Source organism: Vombatus ursinus, unplaced genomic scaffold (assembly GCF_900497805.2).
Source record: "Vombatus ursinus unplaced genomic scaffold, bare-nosed wombat genome assembly UNPS02009205.1, whole genome shotgun sequence".
Lineage (NCBI taxonomy): Eukaryota > Metazoa > Chordata > Mammalia > Diprotodontia > Vombatidae > Vombatus > Vombatus ursinus.
The window spans coordinates 63,732,656-63,755,040 of record NW_020948983.1 but is presented as its reverse complement, the minus strand read 5'-3'; the positions used below and the strand labels follow the sequence as shown (position 1 = coordinate 63,755,040).

Below are 22,385 nucleotides of genomic sequence, written 5' to 3'. Positions count from 1 at the left end.
ATTATAAGAGTCAGCATAAATAGATAGTGGCATTCAGGAGGATAATAGTAGGGAATGATATGGAGAGGAAGACTATGAATTAGATACTGAGGGAGATGAGATGGTTGAGAATCCTAAGGATAAGTGTATAATGGGAAGAGAGTGATAAAATCAGATGGCAGTGACTTAAAATAGAAGCTTTTGAGTAATAGTAGTAAAACCTGGCCTCAGCTACTTCCTAGCTTTGTGACTCTGGGCAAGTCATTTAACCCTGTTTGACTCAGATTCTTCATCTGCAAAATGAGCTGAAGAAGGAAATGGCAAACCACTCCTGTATGTTTGCCAAGAAAATCTCAAACGAGGTCATGAAGAGTTGGATGCAACTGAAATGACTGAATAAAGTAAAATAATAGTCTGGAGGCCTCAGTGCAGAACAAGATATATTCTCTCCTCTTGGCCTTATGAGTTTGGGGAAGTTTCTACCATTGGATAAGGTTGCTAGGAAAGTAGTGGTGCCAGAGAAAAAGCAGAATTCAGTAACAGTGATGGGGAAGAAGCAGCCTTCATGGCAAAGATGGAGAAAAAAGGGGAGCTTGTTCATTGTCAAATGGAGTTTCTGAAAAGTACAGCGGAGGGGCCAGCAAGGTGGGAATGCCTGGGGAGGAATAGAGGAATAAGGCTGAGCTATGGACTCAATGATTTCCTCATCATTGGACACTTCCAGCAGAGGCTGGGCGTCCATTTCTTGGAGATAATAATGCTTTAGATATGTTTGAATTAGGTAACTCCTGAGGTTTCTTTACACTCTAAGGTTCATTGATTTTAGTAAGTTCCCATAGCAAAGATCAGAGAAGTTGAAAGTCAGAAAGTAGGTTCAAACACATGATGATCAAGGGGCAGTGTTAAATAAGTTGATTTAAGTAAACAAGAAGTATGTACGTAACTAACTGATGTTGTTTCCAAGTGGAACCATATTTTTGACAGTGGGTTCCTCAAAAAATATGCTGTCCAAGTGGCAGATCTGGCCCAGTGCTATTCCCTAAGCACTTAGCATAGTGTCCTACACATAGTAATATAGTAAATGCTCAATAAATGTTTGTTGAATGAATGAAAGAACCCTCCTCCCATCCTTCTCTGGAGACTGTTAAGGAGACACAAAAGGAGGGCAAGGACTTCAAAAGAGGAAAGGTTGTTAAGTGGTGATAATGGAATAGTGGTTTGGAGGCAGAAATGGTGGGGGAGTATAGGAATATGCTACCTCTGAGTACAATGACCTTTACCAAACAACAGAGCTCACAATAGCTCACTGGGTCTCTTTTTGAATTAGCTGCATTTGTAGAGACTATTAATTTCATTTGAATTCAACGAGGATTGAATAAGGGCCTACTCCGTAGGAAAAGCAGGTGGCAGCTAGGTGGTGCAGTACTGGGCTTGGAATCAGGAGGACTCATCTTCCTGGGTTCAAATCTGGTCTCAGAGACTTACTAGCCGTGTAACCCTGAGCAAGTCACGTAACCCTGTAAGCCTCAGTTTCTCATTTATAAAATGAGCTAGAGAAAGAAATGGCATATCACTCTAGCATCTTTGCCAAAAAACCCCAAAACGGGGTCATGAAGAATCAGATATGACTAAAAAGGCTCAACAACTGTAGAAAAAAATACCCATTATTGATAGGAAGCGATGTATAAGGAAACACAGAACATTTATTAAGTGATTTTGGAGTGGGGAGAGGGCACATGCCTTAAAAAAAGGTGAAGGGATGTTGATAGAAGTGGGTTCCAGAGGCATAATGGAAGGGTAGAGTAGAGTGGGAAAGGGCCATCACAGGAATGCTATTTTGTGCCAGGAATAATTTTCATTTGGACATATGTAGGTTTTATCTGCCAACTGGATTGTAAGCTCTTTCCAGGCAGGACCCATATAATCTACTTTGTATTTTCCTATAGCACCTAGCTGAGTGTTTTAAATACAGCAGTGGACATTGATGGATGGAGCTGGCCATATTGCCTAGAATAAACCTAATCGGAGCCATTATGATTGCTCTTCTGCAGATTTTGAATTTCAAACATCAAAATACCCAAGGGAGGCAGCAGCATGGTATTTATTTATATTGAATTCAGCTTCTTCAGGTGCATAAAAGTCACATAGTGCTGGTATTTAGGCAAAAAGTATCATGTGCGTAAATTGATTCTGCTTCCTTCTCTGTGCCCCTTGGAGAAATCACAAGTCCCTGTGAAGGTCTTAAAAGAAATAGCTCATGTTTATTTTATTTTTCATTATTTCACTGGTATAGGGAACTCCTAATGAAGGAACTCCCTTTAGCAATGCAAGTAAGTACTTGCTCTACAACTTTTATAGTCTTAGAGAGTTGCCTGATCTTCTAAGAGGTTAGGTGACTTGTCCAGGGTCACATAGCCAATATGTTGGAGGCAGAATTTGAACTCTGGGCTTCCTGATTCTCTGGTCATTTTTCTAACCACTATATCCTACTGCCCCTCAGGACATGTTCACATAGCAGTTAAAGAGTTTTTTTTTTTAACAACAGTCTTGTGAATTCCTTTTTTTTTTTTTTTAAAAATAACTTGTCCCCTCATTAAAATACAAGCTCCTTGTTGGCAGGCACTGGTTTTTCCTTTCTTTGTATCCCCAGCACTTAGCATAGTACCTGGAACATAGCAGGTACTTAGCCACTGATTAAACTAGATTGCAGTATAGTTCATTCATTATGAAGCAGTATTTCTATGGATCACAGAGGGTGGTCCTCAGGTGCTATCCTCATTTTACAAATGAGAAAACTAAGGCTTGGCAAGTGAGATTGTGTGCATAGTCACTACCTCTGACAGGAGAGAGGCTGCTGTTCACCTCCTTCTTTCCCAGAGCTGTTGCTTCAAAAAGACTGGAAATATAAGGGAGGCATTCATAGGTCCTACTTCTTATAGGAGGTCTTTTCTGGTCCCTATACCCCAGTCCTTCTAATTTTAGAAGGTAAGCTTTCAGATCACCTTCTATTTATACTTACTACATTTATATATGCATGCATATATACATACACACATATATGTATATACATGTATACATACACATATACGTAGACATATCCAGCTCTCTCTCTCTCTCTCTCTCTATATATATATATATATGTAAAACACACACATACATATACATGTATACTGAAGCCCAGACACAGACAGACAGACAGACAGACAGACAGGCAGACAGGCAGACACACACACACACACACACACACACACACACACACACACACACACACATATATACATATGTTGCACATAGTTACTTGCTTATTGCCACCCTCATTAGAATGTGAGCTCCTTGAGAACAGGGACTGTGTTTTTGCCTTTCTCTGTGTCCCCAGTGTTTTTCACAGTGCTTGGTATATAGTAAGCACTTAATACATGCTTATTAACTGCCTGACCAATGAAATAGGGAAGGATCAAGGATTTCTTTAGGTAATTGTGAGATAGTTGTTAACTTAGGAGGGGGCTGGAGATGGTATCTGGGCTCTGAGCCTCCCACACTTGACAATGAAAGATGCCCTCAGGAACATGACTCAACTGCAACTCTTGGAGAAAAAAAGAACATCTCTCTCCAAGGTGAGAATCTTCTTTTGCTACTTGATGCCTGGGGACCCTTTCCTCTCAGTATCAGGCCCTGTGGATTGCTTAGATCTGAGATTTGCTTTGTGGTATTTTATTTTTATTTTATTTAGCCCATGCCATACAATGACCTGAGGCAGGTGCTCCAATGTCACCTCAGGGCCAGAGAGGCCAATCTCAGCCCATATCTCTTCATGACAGTAGAAATGGACCTTTCACCTTAATAGGCAGCAAGGCTGTGGCCAGCCCAGTTTGCTCTGAGTTGAATTAAGTAATAGAATCTTGAGACTCAGCAGGATCTGTCTCGAACAACAAGCATGGTCTTCATTTTTGAAGCTCTTTTAGGACAAGATCTGTTTGTCTAGTGTGTCCCAGAACAGAGACAGGATATTTGATAAACAGTTCCCCATCGTGCCCATGTCCTATGACGTGCTGTGTATCACTGGCTTATCTAAGCTATGGTCCATCACTAAGTAATTTACAGCATTTAAGTTTGTCTGTTGGGGGAGACTTGGTACACAGAACTATGAAAATTGACAATCTGCAAAGCATGGGAATACATTGATGATTTATTATATTGGAGAGAGTCTTTGGCTGGAAAGAACTTTAGAGAACACTTGGTCCAGAACCCTTGTTTTGCAGATGAAACTGAAGCCCAGAGACATAACATGACTTGCCCAAGGTTACCCAGCTAGTTAGTGGCAGAGCTGACACCATAATTCTAGTCTCCTGGCTCTCAGACCAGAATCCATTCTTCTGTCACGTTTCCTTCCTCCTCTTGGCTTTAGCTCATACCTTTTTGATGTAGGTACCCATATGCATTCATGGTCAGGTTTGCAGACAGAAATTATCGGGAGCAAAAACGTCTATAGACTTAGGCACGTTTTCCCCAAACTCTATAATACCTTCACTTTTGTTTACCTCTCACAATTAAATTTTTAAAAAAATTTTAAATTTTAATTTTTAGTTTCAAATTCTCTTTCTCCCTTCACCTCTCTCCCACCAATTGAGAAGTCAAGAAATATAATACTCACTGTACATATGAAATCATGCAAAATGTATTTCCATATTAGCTGTGTTCACAATTAAGTTTATAAATTTCTCTCCTGCCCCCAACTGCCTGCCATATTGTTATTGCCCAAAGGGGAGACATTAGAGACAAGGGCTTACTTACTTAAACTATGGAGGCCAGTAAGATTAGAACAATCTGATAAGGTATTGGGTGTAGGTGATCCTAAGTAGCTCTGGACTGGATCCAGTATGCCGGAGTTTCTCTCTCTTTCTCTTTCTGAGAGGTACAAGGACTTGCCCATGGTCATATAGCTAGTAGGTATTGGAGGAGTGTTCTTTCATTCCCAAACTATGTTTTATTTGCTTATGTGAAAAAATATTGTATCCCCTTTAATATGTAAATTCCTTGTGAGTAGGGAATGTTTCATTTTTTGTACTTGTATCCCTAGTGCCAGGCATATACTAGGTGCTTGATAAATGTTTTTGATTGATTGAATGTAAGTTTTTGGAGGCCTGGGCCTGTTTTTCATTTTCTGTCTTCATGCCTATCATCTAGCACAAAGGAGAATTGATAAATTCTTATTGAATTGAATGTCTGATGCTAATTCCAGCACTTTTGACCCCTTGGCCACCCCCTTTCCCCATCAATGGTTATTTATTTTAATAGTGACTTTAATAACCTGACCCCTTTAAATGAAGAAGCTCAAAACCTCTTGACAGGTAAGCTGAGCTACCCTATCAGAGTAAGGCCAACAGTAAGAGCCCTAATCCCCTTTTCTGCTAGTGGAGAGTTTGAATATCAGTTAGCCTTTGTTTCCCCTGGAGTCTTTCCTCCCCCTAGTAGCAAGAATCAGCATCAATCCCCAGGCTCCTCATTCCCTTTCCCCAATACCTTCTCCTGCTAGACACAGAAAAGAACCCTATGAAAACCCAGAAAACTTCACTGGTTGGGGGGAGAGAGGGCACCCCATTCCCTCCAGGGTCCCCCCAGTCAGGGACCTAACTCTATCCCCAGTGGACCGCCCTTTGTCCTTCCTGCCTGATCACTTTCAGTTTGTATCTCCTTTCAGTAAAGCTGACTCTCCTCATTGTCTTGTAGGCTCCATATTTCCTTGTACTTGAATATTGGTATTCTAAACTTTCCTATGTTTGTATCATGACAGCTTTGTTTCCAGTTCATTGTAACTGTAGGAAGTATTGATATACATATTTTGGGTTATGTGGGATCATTCTTTCTGTCTTTTATTTCAATGAGGTATATGCCCAGCAGTGGTAATTCTGAGTCAAAGGGAAGATCCTTTAGGTCAAAGACCTTTCAGTCAGTCAGCAAGCACTTATTAAGTACTTACTATGTGACAGCTTACTATGGTGCAGCTAGGTGGTACAGTGGATAGAGTGCCTGGCTTAGAGTCAGCAAGACTCATCTTTATAAGTTCAAATACAGCCTCAGACACTTAGTAGTTCTGTGACCCTGAGCAAGTCACTTAACCCTGTTTATCTCAGTTTCCTCATCTGTAAAATGAGCAGGAGAGGGGAATGACAATCTACTCCAGTATCTTTGCCAAGAAAACCCAAATGGGCTCACGAAGAGTCGGACACATGTGAAAAATGACTAACCACCAAAATGTGCCAGTCACTGCACTGAGTTCTGGGAAGGTAAGGAAAGACAAAAACCATTCCTGGGGCAGCTACGTGGCACAGTGGATAGAGCACCAGCCCTGGAGTCAGGAGGACCTGAGTTCAAATCTGGCCTTGACACATAACACTTACTAGCTGTGTGACACTGGGCAAGTCACTTAACCCCAATTGCCTCACAAAAAACAAACAAACAAACAAAAAAACCTGCTACATTCTCTGCTCTCAAGGAGCTCACAGTCGAATGGAGAAGACAACATGAAAACAACCTGTGTAACCACAACATATACAGGATAAATTGAAGATAATTATAGGAGGGAAGCACTGAACTTTCTTAGCAAAATTCCAATGGTATCCCAGAATGGTTGTATAAATTCACACTTCCACCAAGACTGTTGGTGTTTGCATTTCCACAACCCTCAAACATTGACTCGTCCTAGCTTTATCCTCTTTGTCAATTTGCTGGTTGGGACATGAAACCTTAGACTTGTCTCAATTTATGTTTCTCTTATAATGAGTGATTTTAAACATTCTTTCGTAAGGATTTTTATAGACTGAAATTCCTCTCTTCCAAACTATTTGTTCATATTCTTTGACCACTTATCCACTGGAACCTTGTCTTGAAACAGAAAAACTGTTAAGTGAAAAGCAAGTTACACATTAATTGTCTTCCAATAAAGGCAACTTTCTTTAGTTGGAATCTTGATTTGGAAGACTTTTGTTTTTAACTTAAACAATTTTGATGATAACTTTTTTTCATAAATATTGGGGAACTAACAGAGTGAGAAGAACAGAAAAACCAAAAAAAAAAAAAAACCCAAACCTGTTGTGCAATAACAATGCTGATGATCCAGCACTTAGTGCAGTGCCTGGAACATAGTAGGAGCTTAATAAATGCTTACTGGCTGACTGATTGATACAGTTTTAAGCGAGCTTCTTCCATTGGAGTGATGGGTCCTCTGATGCCTCATTGTGGCATCAAAGTGATCCTGGCTTCTCCAAGCCTATGCTAGCAGGGCAGAACCTTAGGCAAGTTCTGCCAAACTAGAAAGGTATAGGCCTAATGATAGTAACTGAATAAGCATTAATTAAGCACTGACTGTGTGCCAGATACTGTGCTAAGCCCTAGATCAAAGATAGGCACAGAGAGAGTCCCTGCTCTCTAGGAGCTCCCAGTCCAGTGGTGGCAGCGATATATGAACAAGATATATACAGGACAAATTGGAGCTGATCAGCAGAGGGAAGGCATTAACCTAGGGAGGATCAGGAAAGATTACTTGTAGGAAGTGTGATTTTAGCTAGGATTTGAATGAAGCCAGGAGGTGGAGATGCAGAAGAAAAGACTTCCAGACGTGGGAATGAACTAGGTCTCTCTGAACCAAGGATCAACTTTGCTCAATTCACAGTGGCTCAGCTCTGGGAGGTTGACCCATTACCTGAAGATTTTTTTTTAAGCATAGCATAAGATCATCAATTTAGGACTGAAAGGTGACAGCTGAAGTCATCCAGTCCAATACCTTTTTTTTTTTTTTTTTTTTTTTTAAGGATAAGGAAACAAGAACTGACATTAAGTGACCTGTCCAAGATCACACAGGATGCAGAAAATAATAGCTGGGATTTGAGCTCAGATGTTCTAACTCCAAATCTGGCGCCCTTTCCACTGAACCACAACTTCCCCTGAATGATTTGCCAGAGGTCATGCTGATATTAAGTGGCATGGGTGGCATTTGAACTCTTGTCCTGTGACTCCTGGTACGATGGTCTTTCCACTGTATCATGCTCTCTCCCTCATAGCGATTTCTGAAATGATGTCCTGAGGCACAGAGGGATTTTAAACTGATGAAAGCATAGACCTTTGGAAGTACTAAGGTGTGGAAATTGCTTAACATATATGTTTGATTAAATTTCAGTATAATAACCATGATGCATATCATTAAGTATGTCAGAGTCACTTGGCAGTAAGATTTATTTTGGTTATAACATAAAAACTACAAACTATGTATGTTAACCTTTCAATTTTCTTTTGCTCATGTAACATAATTATCCAATTATAAATTTAAAAAATAGAAAAAAAAGAAAAAAAAAAAGGGTTTTCCTTTCTTTCAATTCCATCCCAAGCCTATTCCCTAGAGTTAGGAGAGAACTATGAAATAAGAATAACCATTTTCTCTAGAGATATTGGCATCTTTTCCACTTCCATCACAAACACACACTTTACAAAAGATTTTGGGAGTGTCTTTATGTGTCCTGTGGCCATTCAGCTCTTGATCTTCTGCCCATTGAAAGGGAAAAGCTGAATCCGCTCCCCTGAATTTCAGAGAGTTCAGTTCCTTCTCCTTCAGCGAAGTTAAAATGACAATGCGTTGGCCACTCCAAATAGGTGAGATACTTTCCTAACTAGTCATGGTCAAGAATTTCCTGTTCCATTGTACACAGAAATAGACACATTGTGCCATGACTGACTTTGCTTGACTTAGCTCTTCTCAGCAATGCAAGAATCTAAGACAGCTCCAAAAGACTCATGATGGAAAATGCTATCCACATCCAGAGAATGAACTATGGAGTCTGAATGCAGATGGAAGCATACTATTTGCTCTCCTTTTCTCTTGTTGTTTTGTTTTATTTCTTCTTTTTCAGAGTTCTTCCCATTAGTTCTAATTCTTCTACACATCATGACTAATGTGAAAATATGCTTAATATGAATGTAGAAGTAGAGCCTATGTCAGATTATACACTGTCTTGGGGAGGGGGGGAGCAGAGGGAGGAGGAGAAAATTTAAAAATCAGAATCTTATGGAAGTGAATGTTGAAAACTAAAAATAAATAAATTATTTAAAATTAAAAAAAAGAAAAAAGAATTGCCTGTTCCAATTTGCTAATAACGATCTTTATTCTTTGTCCCCTCTAATCCTGCTACTTCTCCGTTAAAAAAAATCTTCAGTGACTCAGTAGTGTATACTTAAATTTCTAGCTTCTTTGACTGGCATTCAAAACCCTCCACATTCTGGTAGTGGCTTATCTTTCAAGCCTTATCTTATATTACTTCCTGTTGCTGTTGTCCCTCCCAGCTTCACCAAACATACCCTCTATATTCTTGTTTCTATACTCTTTCTTATATCTATAATGTTAAAATCAAGTTATCAAGTATTTATTAAGTATTAAAAAAACCCCCAAACAAACAAACAAACAAAAAAACTAGTGGCAGCTAGGTGGCGCAGTGGATAGAACAGCGGCCCTGGAATAAGGAGAACTTGAGATCAAATGTGGCCCCAGATATTTGGCCCTGGGCAGTCATTTAACATTGATTGCCTCCAAAAAAAAAAAAAAAGTATTAAGTACCTACTATGTGGCAAGCACTGTGCTAAGTGCTAAGGATACAAAAAAAGGCAAAAACAGGGCCTGTCCTCAAGGAGATTACAGTCTAACGGGAGTCATGGAGACAACATGCAAATAACTATGTATGCATAGGATATAGATAGAATAAATTAGAGAAAATCCTAAAGGGAAGGTGCTAGCATTAAGGGGTTTGGGAAAACCTTCTTGCAGAAGGTTCGATTTTGGTTGGCAACTGAAGGAAGTCAGGGAAGCTAGGAGACAGAGATAAGGAGGGAGAAAATTCCAGGCATGAGGGGCAGTCAGTGAAAAAGTCCAGGGTCAGAAGATGAAGCGTCCTGTGCAAGGAACAGCAAGGAGGCCAATGGCACTAGATCACATATGTAGAAGTGAGTAAAGTGTAAGAAGTGTGTCCTACTGGGGCAGCTAGGTGGTGCAGTGCTTAGAGCACCAGTGTTGGAGACAGGAGGACCTGAGTTCAAATCCAACCTCAAACACTTGACACTAGCTGTGTGACCCTAGGCAAGTCACCTAACTCTAATTGCCTCAAAAAAAAGTATCCTTTTCCCCCTCTTAGCCTACTGAGTTTCTACTCATCCTTTAAAGTCAAACTCAAGTACCCAACTCATTGAAACCTGACCTGAATTTCCCCATTACATCCTCCCTTTCCCCCATCTCCTCTTCTGATCTCCCCAACCTGCCTCCACCTTTCCATGCAGCCCTCCTTCATATTTTTTTCCTTCTCGTAGTCAGCATTTTAGCCAAATTATACTACTAGGGGCTCCCTGAATATAATTCATCTCCTGCTTCTGCGCATTACATAAGCGCTTCCCTATTCCTGCAATGCCTTCCCTCCTCTTTTCTGCCCACCAGTAGCCTTATTATTATTTTTAAACAAAGCTCAGCTCCAGTATCACTTCCTTTGTAAACCTTCCCTGATCTTCTGTTGTGCATTCTGTCTTCTTCCTAGGACCATAGATATGGAATAGGGATTATGTTGTTGTTCAATTGTTTCAGTAGTATCCGACCCCATTTGGGGTTTTCTTGGCAGAGATACTGGAGTGGTTTGCCATTTTCTTCTCCAGCTTATTTTACAGATGAGGAAACTGAGGCAAACAGGGTGAAGTGACTTGCACAGGGTCACACAGCTAGTAAGTGTCTGAGGACAGATTTGAACTCAGGAAGATGAGTCTTCCTGACTCCAGGCCCAGCACTCTAGCCACTGCGCCACCTAGCTGCCTGCTCATTTTATAGTTGAGATAAATGAATCCTAGAGGGGTCAAGTAATGTGCTCTGGGTTACAAAAATTGTAAGCTTCAGAGGTGGGGTGTCCAGCTCCTCTACACACAAATCCAGTATTCTTGCCACTATACCATACTCCTCAGATTACCTTGAATTTTTTATGTGTTCTTGCAGAATTCCACTCTTTCAGTGTAATTATAAACTCCTTGTGGTCAGAGATTGTTTTATTTTGCCTTTATATTCCTAGAACCCAGTAAAGTGAATGCGTATATTAGATGATTAATAAACAAATTTTGAATTTAGTTGAACTCATATTCCATGTTTATTTTTGCTTCCATGGATTTTTTATTTTTATTTTTTGCTTCTGCTGCCCACATCTGTGGAATGTTCTCCTTGCTCCTGTTGGCCTACCTCATTCTTTCTCGGTTCCTATCTCCTCCATGAAGTCTACTCAAACTCCAGCCTACTATGATCTTTTATCACTCAACGTAGTCCTTTTTTTTCAAACAGCTTGAGTCTTTAATCGAATGAGATAATCTTTGCAAAGTGCTTAGCACAGTGCCTGGAACATAGTAGGTACTTAATAAATGCCTGTTCCCATTCCCTTCCCTTGTCTCATATCCCAGCTCTGATATTTACTAGTTGTGCAGTTGTGGACAAACCACTTTTCTGAACCTCAGCTTCCTTATCTGTAAAATGGGGGTGATAATGTCTATATTGCCTACTTTACTGAACTGTTGTGAGGAAAGTCCTTGATAAACCTTAAAGTACTATATAAATGTGAATTATTACTATCACCATTCCCACAGTCATAGTTTAATTAGTACTTTAAGATGGTGATTACAGTCATTGCTAATTGACTACTATTTCACATTTAAGTTGACCCTCTCCTCCCCTTCCCTTTTCTTCTTTCCTCTCCTTTCCCTTCACCTCCCCTGACTCTCCTCACCTTTCCTCTATTGCCATAGTATTATGTCATACTGTGGTCAATGAATATAGCTCCAGTCCCTTGTGTATTCTCCTACTCTTTATATCAATAAGAAATCCATATCATACTGTGGTCTCAGTTTAAATGAGCACTGTTGATGATGATTGATTAAGACCTTAAGATGATTAACTGTGTCAGGGTATGTTAAAAGGGAATATGTTCCTCCACTTGCTTTATGAAGAAGGGAGGAAATGAGTTGACTTCTCTGGTAATTTAAAAAATCCGTGCTTTCATGGATTGTGAATATTCTCTCTATCTGTGCATATTGCAGCCCATCTGTGCCCTCTCATCCAATGAGATTCTTGTGTATACTCTCTCATAGATCCTTCACAAATGATCCATCCAACATCTTGGAGTCTTCTTCTAGTTCTTTTTTTCCTTTTTAACACTTCCAGAAGAGCATTTGGATTATCCATCTATTAGCTTTCATCCCACATACTTTTCTATCTCAATGATATTCCTTATGCCAATTCTTCAGCGAGAGTCATGACTCAGCAACAGACTGACTCCAGAGTTTGTCCAAGGACCAACCTAACTCACACAGGCTCATCACCAGTAGGCTGACTGCTAGGTGTTGAATTCCTTGGGCTATGACAGACTATGATTTGACTTATTAAAGAAATATATCAATTATATATGAATAATGCTCTCATCTTTATATCTCTTAACAATGTTTTTCTATTTTTTTTCAGGATGAAAAGAATCAAGTTTTAACCACAAATATTTGGCTGCAAATGGTAAGTAGAGAATTTTCCTCCCCTTCTTCCTCTCTAGAAGTAATGTTTCCTGCAGTTCTCTCATAGTACTTTGTTTATACTTCCCTTCCTTACATAACATATGCTAGTTGTCTAATAGCTCTTTGGGTATCTATTCCACTCCTCGTAAGGAATATCCCCAGGGCCTAGAGTTTAGGGACTGTGTTGGTGTTTAATAAATGTTTGAATAAATAAATGTATTTATAGATGAATCTCATCTACTTCACTTCCTGCCCTTTCCCCTTAAACTTATGTTTTGTACTCGTGTTCAATTTTTTTAGGGACTAAATGAATCCCCAAACATCCCCCAAAACATAACTATGCTTTTTTGAACACAAAATTTCTCATCTGGAGAAATCTAAAAATTTAAAAAAAGGGTAAAAGTTTTTATTTTAATGGCAGGCATGCCCCTTGGAAATGTCAGACACTTACAATATGAAGTAATAACCTAATTAACCTCGTTCTTTCTCTGCTATATCTTAGATCAGTAATATCTTATTCCAGGGGTTAAGGCATCTTTGCCACACCTTCTACATGTTCCTATAACTGTATTACTTATCAAAATAGAATTTGTTGAAGGTGCTTGAAAGCATAAGCTAGTTGACTTCAGAAACTTTATGAGCTGGTCTTTAAAATAGTATCTTCAATTAGTGCATCCTGGTTGTCTCAACAACCTCATAAGTACATCTTGAAGAGGGTAGACATTTAAAGGGCAAATTAAGGTACTTAATCTTAAGTCCCTCCAAATCAGACAATTTAGCATATTGGTTACACAATCATATTGAAGACTAAAGTTAAACTCTATGCCCTTATCTAACTTTGGTTAGTTGCAAAATAAATGATTTCCAGCAACTTTAAATTTCAGGTGCTGCTTGGATGGAATTTTTTTATTGGTACAGTACCTCAATGATTCAAAGATTTCATTTAGCATGTATTGATGCTTTCACAACTGGGCCAAATTCCAGCCTCTCAGTACCCTACGAGGAGGTCTTTCAGAGTTGTAACTGAAAAATTCATCATACAGTGGCCAACTTGAGAATGAGCCTTTCCCAAATGGACTAAGCAGGTTCTTAGAAGAGAGCTAATACAGCCCATTAGGTTATACACTGAGGTTTGAGGACCTGCCAGATCTTATGATTCTCAGGCATTACCTTTGAGAGTCCAGAGTCATTTCTATGCTTACTCTGAGGCAACAGTCAGACTTTGCTTGAAGATTTTTTTATGTAGAGAAAAATGAGGCAGGCAGGGAAAGTGACAGAAACTATCTCTTTCTCGAATGCTCAGTCTTCTTAATCCTCATTATGCTAATTGGTTTTCTTCAAGTTAGAGAGATGAACTATTTAGAGGGAAGCCTTAGGTTCCTAAGAAATAAGGGGAATAACGTTATTATGGGCTGCATTTCCTAGTAGCCCTGATCACATCAGCTTTGTAGTTTGTCCATAAATAAGTATTTATTAAACCTTGCTATGTCCCAAAACATTGTTCTAAGTACTAGGGATACAGAGTTATAAGTCCCTTTTTTCAAGGATCTTGTGTTCTAATAGGGGAGAGAGACATTAAGGAATAGGACAAGGATTGAATAGTTGGCATTCAATTAAATTTATTTCATTTCAGCTCAGTTCAACTCAAGTCAAACCAGTATTTACTAAGTGCCTACTATATGCCAGGCACTGTGCTAAGCACTGGGGATACAAAAAAAGATAACATTAGTCCCTGCCTTCAAGGAATAACAATATAACCAGCAACCCCTAAGGTTCTATAAAAGCTATAAAAATTTTTTGACTTAGATAGCCCCTTTGGTTAAAACTTTGCCCAAGGATCTCTGCATTATAGACTAGACCTTTGTTATTTTTGAACTTTCTTGTATTTTTTTTTTGTACCAGACTTGTGATCTCATTAGTGTAGGGAGCTACCGCTGAGTAATGAATGTCCTCTAGCAATATTGGATTGGCACTTGCTCTGTAACTTACAGACTTGGAGAGTTTCCCAGGGTCATGAGAGGTTGGGTCATTTGCCTAAGTTCACACAGTGAGTATGTCAGAGCCAAGACTTGAACCCAGGTCTTTTTGAATCTGAGGCCATCTGTCTGTCCTCTATGCCAGCTGTCTCGTACTTGTGAAGAGTAAATGTCCCTTTCTAAAATGTTCATTTTTATCCACTTGTTCCACAGGGGTTTTTTTTTTGAGCACCTTCTATATGTAAGGGATACTGCTACTTGCTGAAGGAAATACAAGGCATAGTCTAAGTAATCTTGGGAACTGCTGGGGAGTTAAGACACACACAAAGAGTTAAATAATGATCTAAAATGACAATGTAAGAGGAGTCTTAAAGCAATCTAAAATAGTTTTAACAGTAGGTTCCTAGGAGAAAGAAAGCAGAAAGAACCCTGCTTTGGGGTTTAGGATACAACAGACGTTGGGCAAGTTACCCAAGTCTGTCTGGCACTCAGTTTCCTCAATCTGGATAAAATGAGGGAACTGACCCTACCATCCCTAAGTGCTCTAACGTTTGGTTAACATTAATAAATGTGTTATTTAGGGATACAAAATTATGGACCTGAGGCTAAGGAAGTCCACTCTCAGAATTGGTCTTCTGGTTGCATTTCTTCAGGAATTCTATGGGGAGAGCATAATAATAGCTAACATTCAGATAACATTTTAAGGTTTTCCAACTGCTTTATAAATAATGCCTCATTTTAATCTCACAACATCCCTAGGAAGTAATGCTATTATTATCTCCATTTTACATATGGGGAAACTGAACCAGACAGAGGTTAAATGATTTCCTCAGAGTCACACAACTAGTAAGTGTCTGAGGCAGAATATGAACTCAGGTCTTCCTCACTTCAGGTCCAGTGATCTATCTACTTCACCATCTAGTTGTCTATCTTCGGGAAATGTAGTCTTGGACATGTAAGTAGAAAAGGAATCAGAAAGACAAAAGGCACCAGGAACTTTGAGGTCCAGATACTTCAGGCAATGGGCAAGGGTGTACAACTAACCAGGTGCTTTTTCTAAAAGTTGTAACTAACCGCTCCTGTGGATGGCTCCTTACCTTCTTCCATCTCTCCCTGCTTCCCCCTCCTAACATCTCCATTCTGTGGCATTTCAGAAGGGGAATTCAAGGGAGAGGGAGTTAATCTTATTTTGTATATCACAGGGGATTGCAAGCATCCCTTCCCCCTAATTTTTAGTCACCAATCAACTCCTGGCGGCTTCTGTTCCTGGAAACCAATGAGAGGCATTTCTGTTATCCTCTCTCCAGGGTGCTAGTGCACTTTCCTTGCTCCATGGACCTGCCCTTCAGATGCCTTCAGGCAAAGGTCTGTGCCTATAATCTCACCGAGTTGATTAGAAGATTGATCCAGGTGATCTGCTTCTCCTTTGAATCCCCCTCCCTCCCCCCTTACAAACAAATAGTTATAGATGTATTTCAGAATGAAATAGGAACCAGAGGGAAACCTTAAAAAGTTGTTTCCTTAACTTCTATAACTTTCCTTAACTTCCTATAACTTCTTTGGTTCTACTGTTATCCTAATTGAAAGTGACTCTTGAGTAATGGACAGATTCACTGTAAGAGGGACGCAGATGCGGAAGATGGTCGGTCCAGTTCTGAGAAGGAGGGAATATAGGTAGGAGGGTGATTCAGAGTGGAGAATTACTCACATCCTCTGGCGCTTCTCCTTCAGCATGTTTCAGACTCCTGACATCCTGTCCCTCTGCCATACTTCAAATGTACTGAATATTGACTGCTCACTTTTAAAACTCTGCAGTCCAGTCACTGCAAACCACAAATCTCCTATAGAGCCATAATGGGGGAGACAGGAGAATGAAGCTCAACAAGTTAAATGTTCTCTTTGAATTCTGTTTTTTCCTCCCTTTATATACAGATCCCCCTCTTGGTTTTGACAGGTTTTGTCAATATGTTTGTCAGATATATTAAAATGTATTTGTATAATGTGGACCACATAAAGTTGTTTGCAATCTCAAGTTCCAAAAGAGGGAGCAATAAGTGCACGCAGTTTGCAGACCAGTTTTACAATTTTATTAAAACTGTCAAGTACAATTAGGTTTAAGCCCTGGGTGGTGTGTTGCTGTTCATTCATTTCAGTCATGTCCACCTTTTGTGATCCCATTTAGAGTTTTCTTTACAAAGATACTGGAATGGTTTGCCATTTCCTTCTCTAGCTAATTTTACAGATGAGGAAACTGAGGCAAAAAGGGTTAAGTAACTTGCCCAGGGTCACACAGTTAGTAAGGGGCTGAGGCCAAATTTGAACACAGATCCTATTGACCCTAGGCCTGGCACTCTACAGCGCCACCTGGCTGCCAGTAGTGACAGTCATAATGATTATCAGGAAAGAGGCTAAAAAAAGAGTTAATCAAGGCTTTCAGAGATGATGATTTACTTTAAAAAAACTTTTTCTTATTTTGAGATCTTCTCCATTCTTCTGATTAGGATCTCTTTTATGTTTAATCCCTTTGTATTTTATAACTACCTAATTCTAGGTATATAACAAATAATAAGCGTAGTATAGTATCTTTCCTCAGAAATTTAGAGTCATGACTAGGGCAAGGCAACTGGGCCTTTGCCCTAAACCATTGAAAGTTTTAGGGTAACAACAAGTCGATTAGTACCTAGTTAGCAATGATAATAATAGTAATAATTCCTAATGATAACAATAATAACTACAATTTGAGGTTTTGTTGTTGTTCAGTCACTTTCTGTCATGTTCAACTCTTTGTGACCCCATTTGGGGTTTTCTTGGCAAAGATACTGGAGTGGTTTGTCGTTTTCTTCTCCATAATATCTAATAATAACAGTAATAGTCATAGTAATATCTATAATTTACATAGTGCTTAACAAATTTACAAAGTGCTTAACACTTAACACTGGGGAGTTAAGACACACACAAAGAGTTAAATAATGATCCAAAACGACAACATAAGAGGAGTCTTAAAGCAATCTAAAATAGTTTTAACAGTAGGTTCATAGGAGAAAGAAAGCAGAAAGAGCCCTGCTTTGGGGTTTAGGATACAACAGACGTTGGGCAAGTTACCCAAGTCTGTCTGGCACTCAGTTTCCTCAATCTGATTTACAAAGTGCTTAACAAATATCTCATTTTACTTTCACAATAATGCTTGGAGGTAGGCTCCCATTTTATAGATGAGGAAACTGAAGCAGACAGAGGTTAAGTGTCTTGTTTAGGGCCTAGTAAGTATCTGAGACTGGAATTGAACTCAGGTCTTCCTGACTTTAGAGCCAGCAATCTATGCCAATTAGTTAAAGGAGGAAACTTCTGTATGATTCACTTCCTGCCCTGCCCTGCCCCACCCCAGGGTAGCATCTTCCAAGAAAATTAGCCTCACAGTATCCTGGAGTCTAACCTACAAACTAAATTTGTCTTTAAAAAGTGAATTTGAGGATCAGTTTCATTCTGTTTGCCCCAGGGTCAAAACCTGTTCCTGGATGCCAATGTTTCTAGATGATAACTCTTTGAAAATCTCCAAGTCTTTTTTCCCCCAGACTTTGTGTGTATGCATGCACACATATCTCATGACATTTTTTTTTTTGTATCATTGCATCTCTTTGAGGTAAAGGCAAACTGTTCCCAAATTATAGAAAAAGAAACAAGTACAGTGGTTAGGTGACTTGTCTAAGGTCACACAGTGATTTAGAACATGTTTCTTAGTTCCCAGTACTGAGTGCTTTTCCCCCAGCCACACAATTATACACAAAACATTTCAGAAAGAATTTTGAATGACTAAGAAAACATGGGGATGTTATATCAACCAACACATTTTTTTGAAATGACTTCCGGAATTGGGCCTGTTTCTTATGAATACACCCAAGTGTAGTTGGAATATATTAGGAAATTTGTAAACATTGGCAGTAAGCAGATTGATTTTAAGTAATAATCATAGCTTTTACTTACAAGTCCTTCAGGATTGGTAAATGTTTTCATGTACATTATCTCCTCTGATCCTCAAGACAATCCTGTGGGGCAAGTTAGTTATTGTGAGTATTATTATCTCCATTTATAGATAAGGAAACTGAAACTCCCAGAGTCAGTGACTTGCCTAGTGTTATACTAGTTAAGTAGGTAGGAGAGCCTGGACTCAAACCCAGGTCTTTGCACCCCAAATGTGGTGTTCTTTCTGCTATTGCTAGCTACCTTTAGGACATTTAGTTTCACTCTTCTTATCCAGAGACATCATTGATTATAAACAGGCCTGGAAACCCAGCATAGCTTCAAATGATTGCTTGGGTTATTGCCATGCTCCCTCTAAGGCAGTTAAGGGAGCATGGCAATAACCCAATATATCTAAGGCAGTTAAGTTCCCCAAATGAATTAAAGTCAAGGTTGAGTTACCTGATGTTTTTCCCCTAGTGACATCAAAAGCATGTCTTACTCTGGATGTCTTGTCCTTTGGTGGTTTTCCTCTGGATGGAAGGAAGCACTTTAATTGAAGGTCCAGTAAAACCTCTTAATGGCTGTAGTTCTTGCAGAAAAGCACTGTCAAGAATCCTCAGTTTCTAAACTGAAAATAACTAGGGATGACAACTTCAAACTCTCCCTCTCTCCAGGTGAGGATGGGGTTAGAAAGGACACTTGTAGATCTGATTTGTCAGTTGCTTTAAGATCTATGAATTAAAGATGTCATGGAAGAGCTGCACAAATAAATCCTAAAAAGAAGGCACAAATTTTATCAAGAAACAATTATTGTTACTTTTTTGTATTAGTGGTAATAATATTACATTAGTATGCTTTGTGCTGTCAGACTTTATTATAGGTGAAAGAATATTATAACTCAGATTTATTTTCCAATACTAAGCACTATTCAAAATCCAAGGTAGACCTATATAATATTGAATTTATTGATTCATTCAATCATCTACCTATCCATCCATTCATTCTTCAAACACTTATGGAAGACTTACTTAGCTGATCATCATTTGTATATGACAGTAGACTCTCTGGCGTGGTAGTTCAAAATTTTGTCGTCAAGATTTCCCCTACTTTTTTTCCCTATAGGTATTTTATTGCTCATATAACATGGTTGCTCTGGCCCCATGCTCTCATGGCCAGGACTTGTTACATTTTTTACCCTGTCATGGGTTTCTCTGATAGGTTAAGGAATTTGGGGAGTCTCTGCTCTCTGCCATTGGCTAAAGTCCCAACAAGATGTCTTCCCTCAATTTTGGGAGCTCATTTCCATTTAACCACTTGCCAATGTATTGGCTTTTACAAAAGGATATTCATTTCAAAGCTATAGCAAGACCAAACATATAAACATTTCTCCCCAGACTTGGGCAGGCATGATGTTGTTCATGAGAACAAACCTCAAAATCTGAAACAGTTTAGAAAGAAATTTATCAGGTCATTAGAGAGAGAGAGGGAGAGAGAGAGAGAGAGAGAGAGAGAGAGAGAGAGAGAGAGAGAGAGAGAGAGACAGAGAGAGACAGAGAGAGAGACAGAGAGAGAGAGACAGAGAGAGAAAGAGAGAGAGTGAGCTAGAAAGAAGATGTGAGAAATGTGGTTCAGTCACTCCCTTAAGTGACCATGCAGAAACGTACTATGCAGAATTCCGTCCTCCCTTAAGAAGCAAAACTTAAACTGAAGTGAGCAAAGAAGACAGTTATTTATGGTTCTTGCAAGAATCGGGTGTGTGTGTGTGTGTGGAACCCCCCAAAAACACCACACACACACAGACAGATGCCAGAGATAGCCTTTTATGCAGTTAGTTCCTTTTTGTCCCTCCTTTCAGAGCCGGGATTGGTCCCTGTCCTTCTGGGTTACAATCTTCCTGATACTCCCACTTCATAACATGTGAAATGTGCCTAGTGCTGTGCTATTGCTCCCCTCTGGGCAGAGAAGTTAGTATTAATGAGCCTATTACGCATGCACATTCTAAGTAAAGTTTAACCTTTGTCCTACTTCCAGCCTCTTTAACCAAACAACCAGCTTCATCCATTTTCAGTTCTAGAACCTCTGAGCTACTTTTTCTCTCAATTTCCTTACATGGAAACATATTCATTTCTTACCTTTCACAAAGAAGTGGCTCCATCCCCCCAGGTTCTGGAATATTTACATTCTATAGGATTTTTTAAAAGGTTATGGGTCACGTATGAATCCCATATACTTCAGGTAAGCAATTTCATAGAGAGAGCAACTTGAAAGCCAGATAGATTGAGATGGATCTGAGCAAACGTAAAAAATAAAATTTGGGCAAAGTCCAAATACAAGGAGAATCTAAAACACAAGCTTGGGTAGATCCAAAACAAGTCCTGGGTGTGGAGACCCAAAACAAGAATGTTCTGGGCAGATCCAGGACCAGGGATGAACCCAAAATTCCCTGTAGCTATCTCTGGCATTTCTAGACAGTTAGTGAGGTCAGGCAACACTCTGGGTGCAGATCATGTAAGGTTGGATTTAAAGAGTATAATTATTTTTCTGGACAATATAATAAATCATTTCCCCCTTAGAGATAATCCTTCTGATACCACCTCAGAACATTACCTCAGTCCTGGCGAATAGGATGGGGTGATTAGGCTCATAGTTTAGCTCAGTTCCTCCGTATCATTACTCTCACCAAGTTCATGTCCACAGCTAGCAGTCCCGGCTGGCACCTCTTGACTCCCATTACACTAAAACAGAAGTGAGATCAGTTCAGGGAAATGATAATTATGGAGTACTATTGCCCTAAAAGCTGGACACTGGTGGCTTTTATCAGGAGAGACCATAACTTTTCCTTCCCTCCCTTCTCTCCTCCCTGTCCCCATCCTTGCCTGAAATTCCCTGACTAATTAGAATTTTAAATGGAACTGATAATCTTTCATGTATAATAGGATTGCATTTGCAAAGGTCCAACCTAATCTAGAGGCAGTCTTGGAAAGTCTTGGCTTGAAATCAAAGGACCTGGATTCAAATTATGACTTTGCTGGGGTGGCAATGGGCAGGGAGAAGGGACAACAAGCTGAGCTACCCAACTGGAACTGGCCAGCTAGGTCCCTATTCAGGCAGCTCGGACTACTCACGGGTTGTGCTTGTCCTTCATTCTCAAAGAGGACCATGACATCAGGGAGATGATGACATGACTTGAGGTTGACTTTGATTTGAGTGAGGGAGGGCTCTGCAAGGCCACCAGCCTCACTTTTTCCTCCGGAGCCATCTGGGTTCAGTGGCCAGATATTCAACAAGAGGACTGGATATGGCCCAGGATGCAATGGGAGACCCTGGCCCTTTTAAGCTAAGGTCTTTTCAGGTTTTCATTTTGAGTGAGGTAACTCCCATTCAGTGAATAGGCCTCTTTAAGAAGTGAGTCAAGGGAGGGCAGCTAGGTGGTACAGTGGACAGAGCACCAGCCCTGAAGTCAGGATGAACCTGAGTTCAAATCCGGCCTCAGACCAAACACTTAACACTTACTAGCTGTGTGACCCTGGGCAAGTCACTTAACCCCAATTGCCTAAGAAAATTAAAAAAAAAATTAAAAAAAAGAAGTGTGTCAAGGGATGGGTCCTTTAATAATAATAATAAAAAAAATCAAACTGGGAGGGGAATACAGTTACAATTTACTTTCACTCTGAGCCAGGAGGGCCCAAAAAATAAGCATAAAGTGGTACTTGGGCAGGGACCTGTTGTTGTGAGAGGAAGTACCAGGAAGAAAGGCATGGAGCCGTATACTTAGGTTTTAATAGCTTAAAACCGCATTGAGACTTTTCTAACAACCTGTCCATCCATCCATCCATCCATCCATCCATCCATCCATCCATTCAGTCATCCATCCATCCATCCATCCATCCATCCATCCATCCATCCATCCAT

The 22,385-nt window shown here is 39.8% G+C and overlaps 1 protein-coding gene across 2 annotated transcripts in view; it reads left to right on the top strand.

Moving 5' to 3' along the window:
* CHRNA7 (cholinergic receptor nicotinic alpha 7 subunit) overlaps positions 1-22,385 on the top strand; it is a 161,849-nt gene that overhangs the window by 70,871 nt on the left and 68,593 nt on the right. For both annotated transcript variants that reach the window (XM_027852114.1, XM_027852113.1), the window contains exon 3: positions 12,497-12,541. In XM_027852114.1, the coding sequence (XP_027707915.1) occupies positions 12,497-12,541 (45 nt within the window). The remainder of the gene's footprint in view (positions 1-12,496; positions 12,542-22,385) is intronic.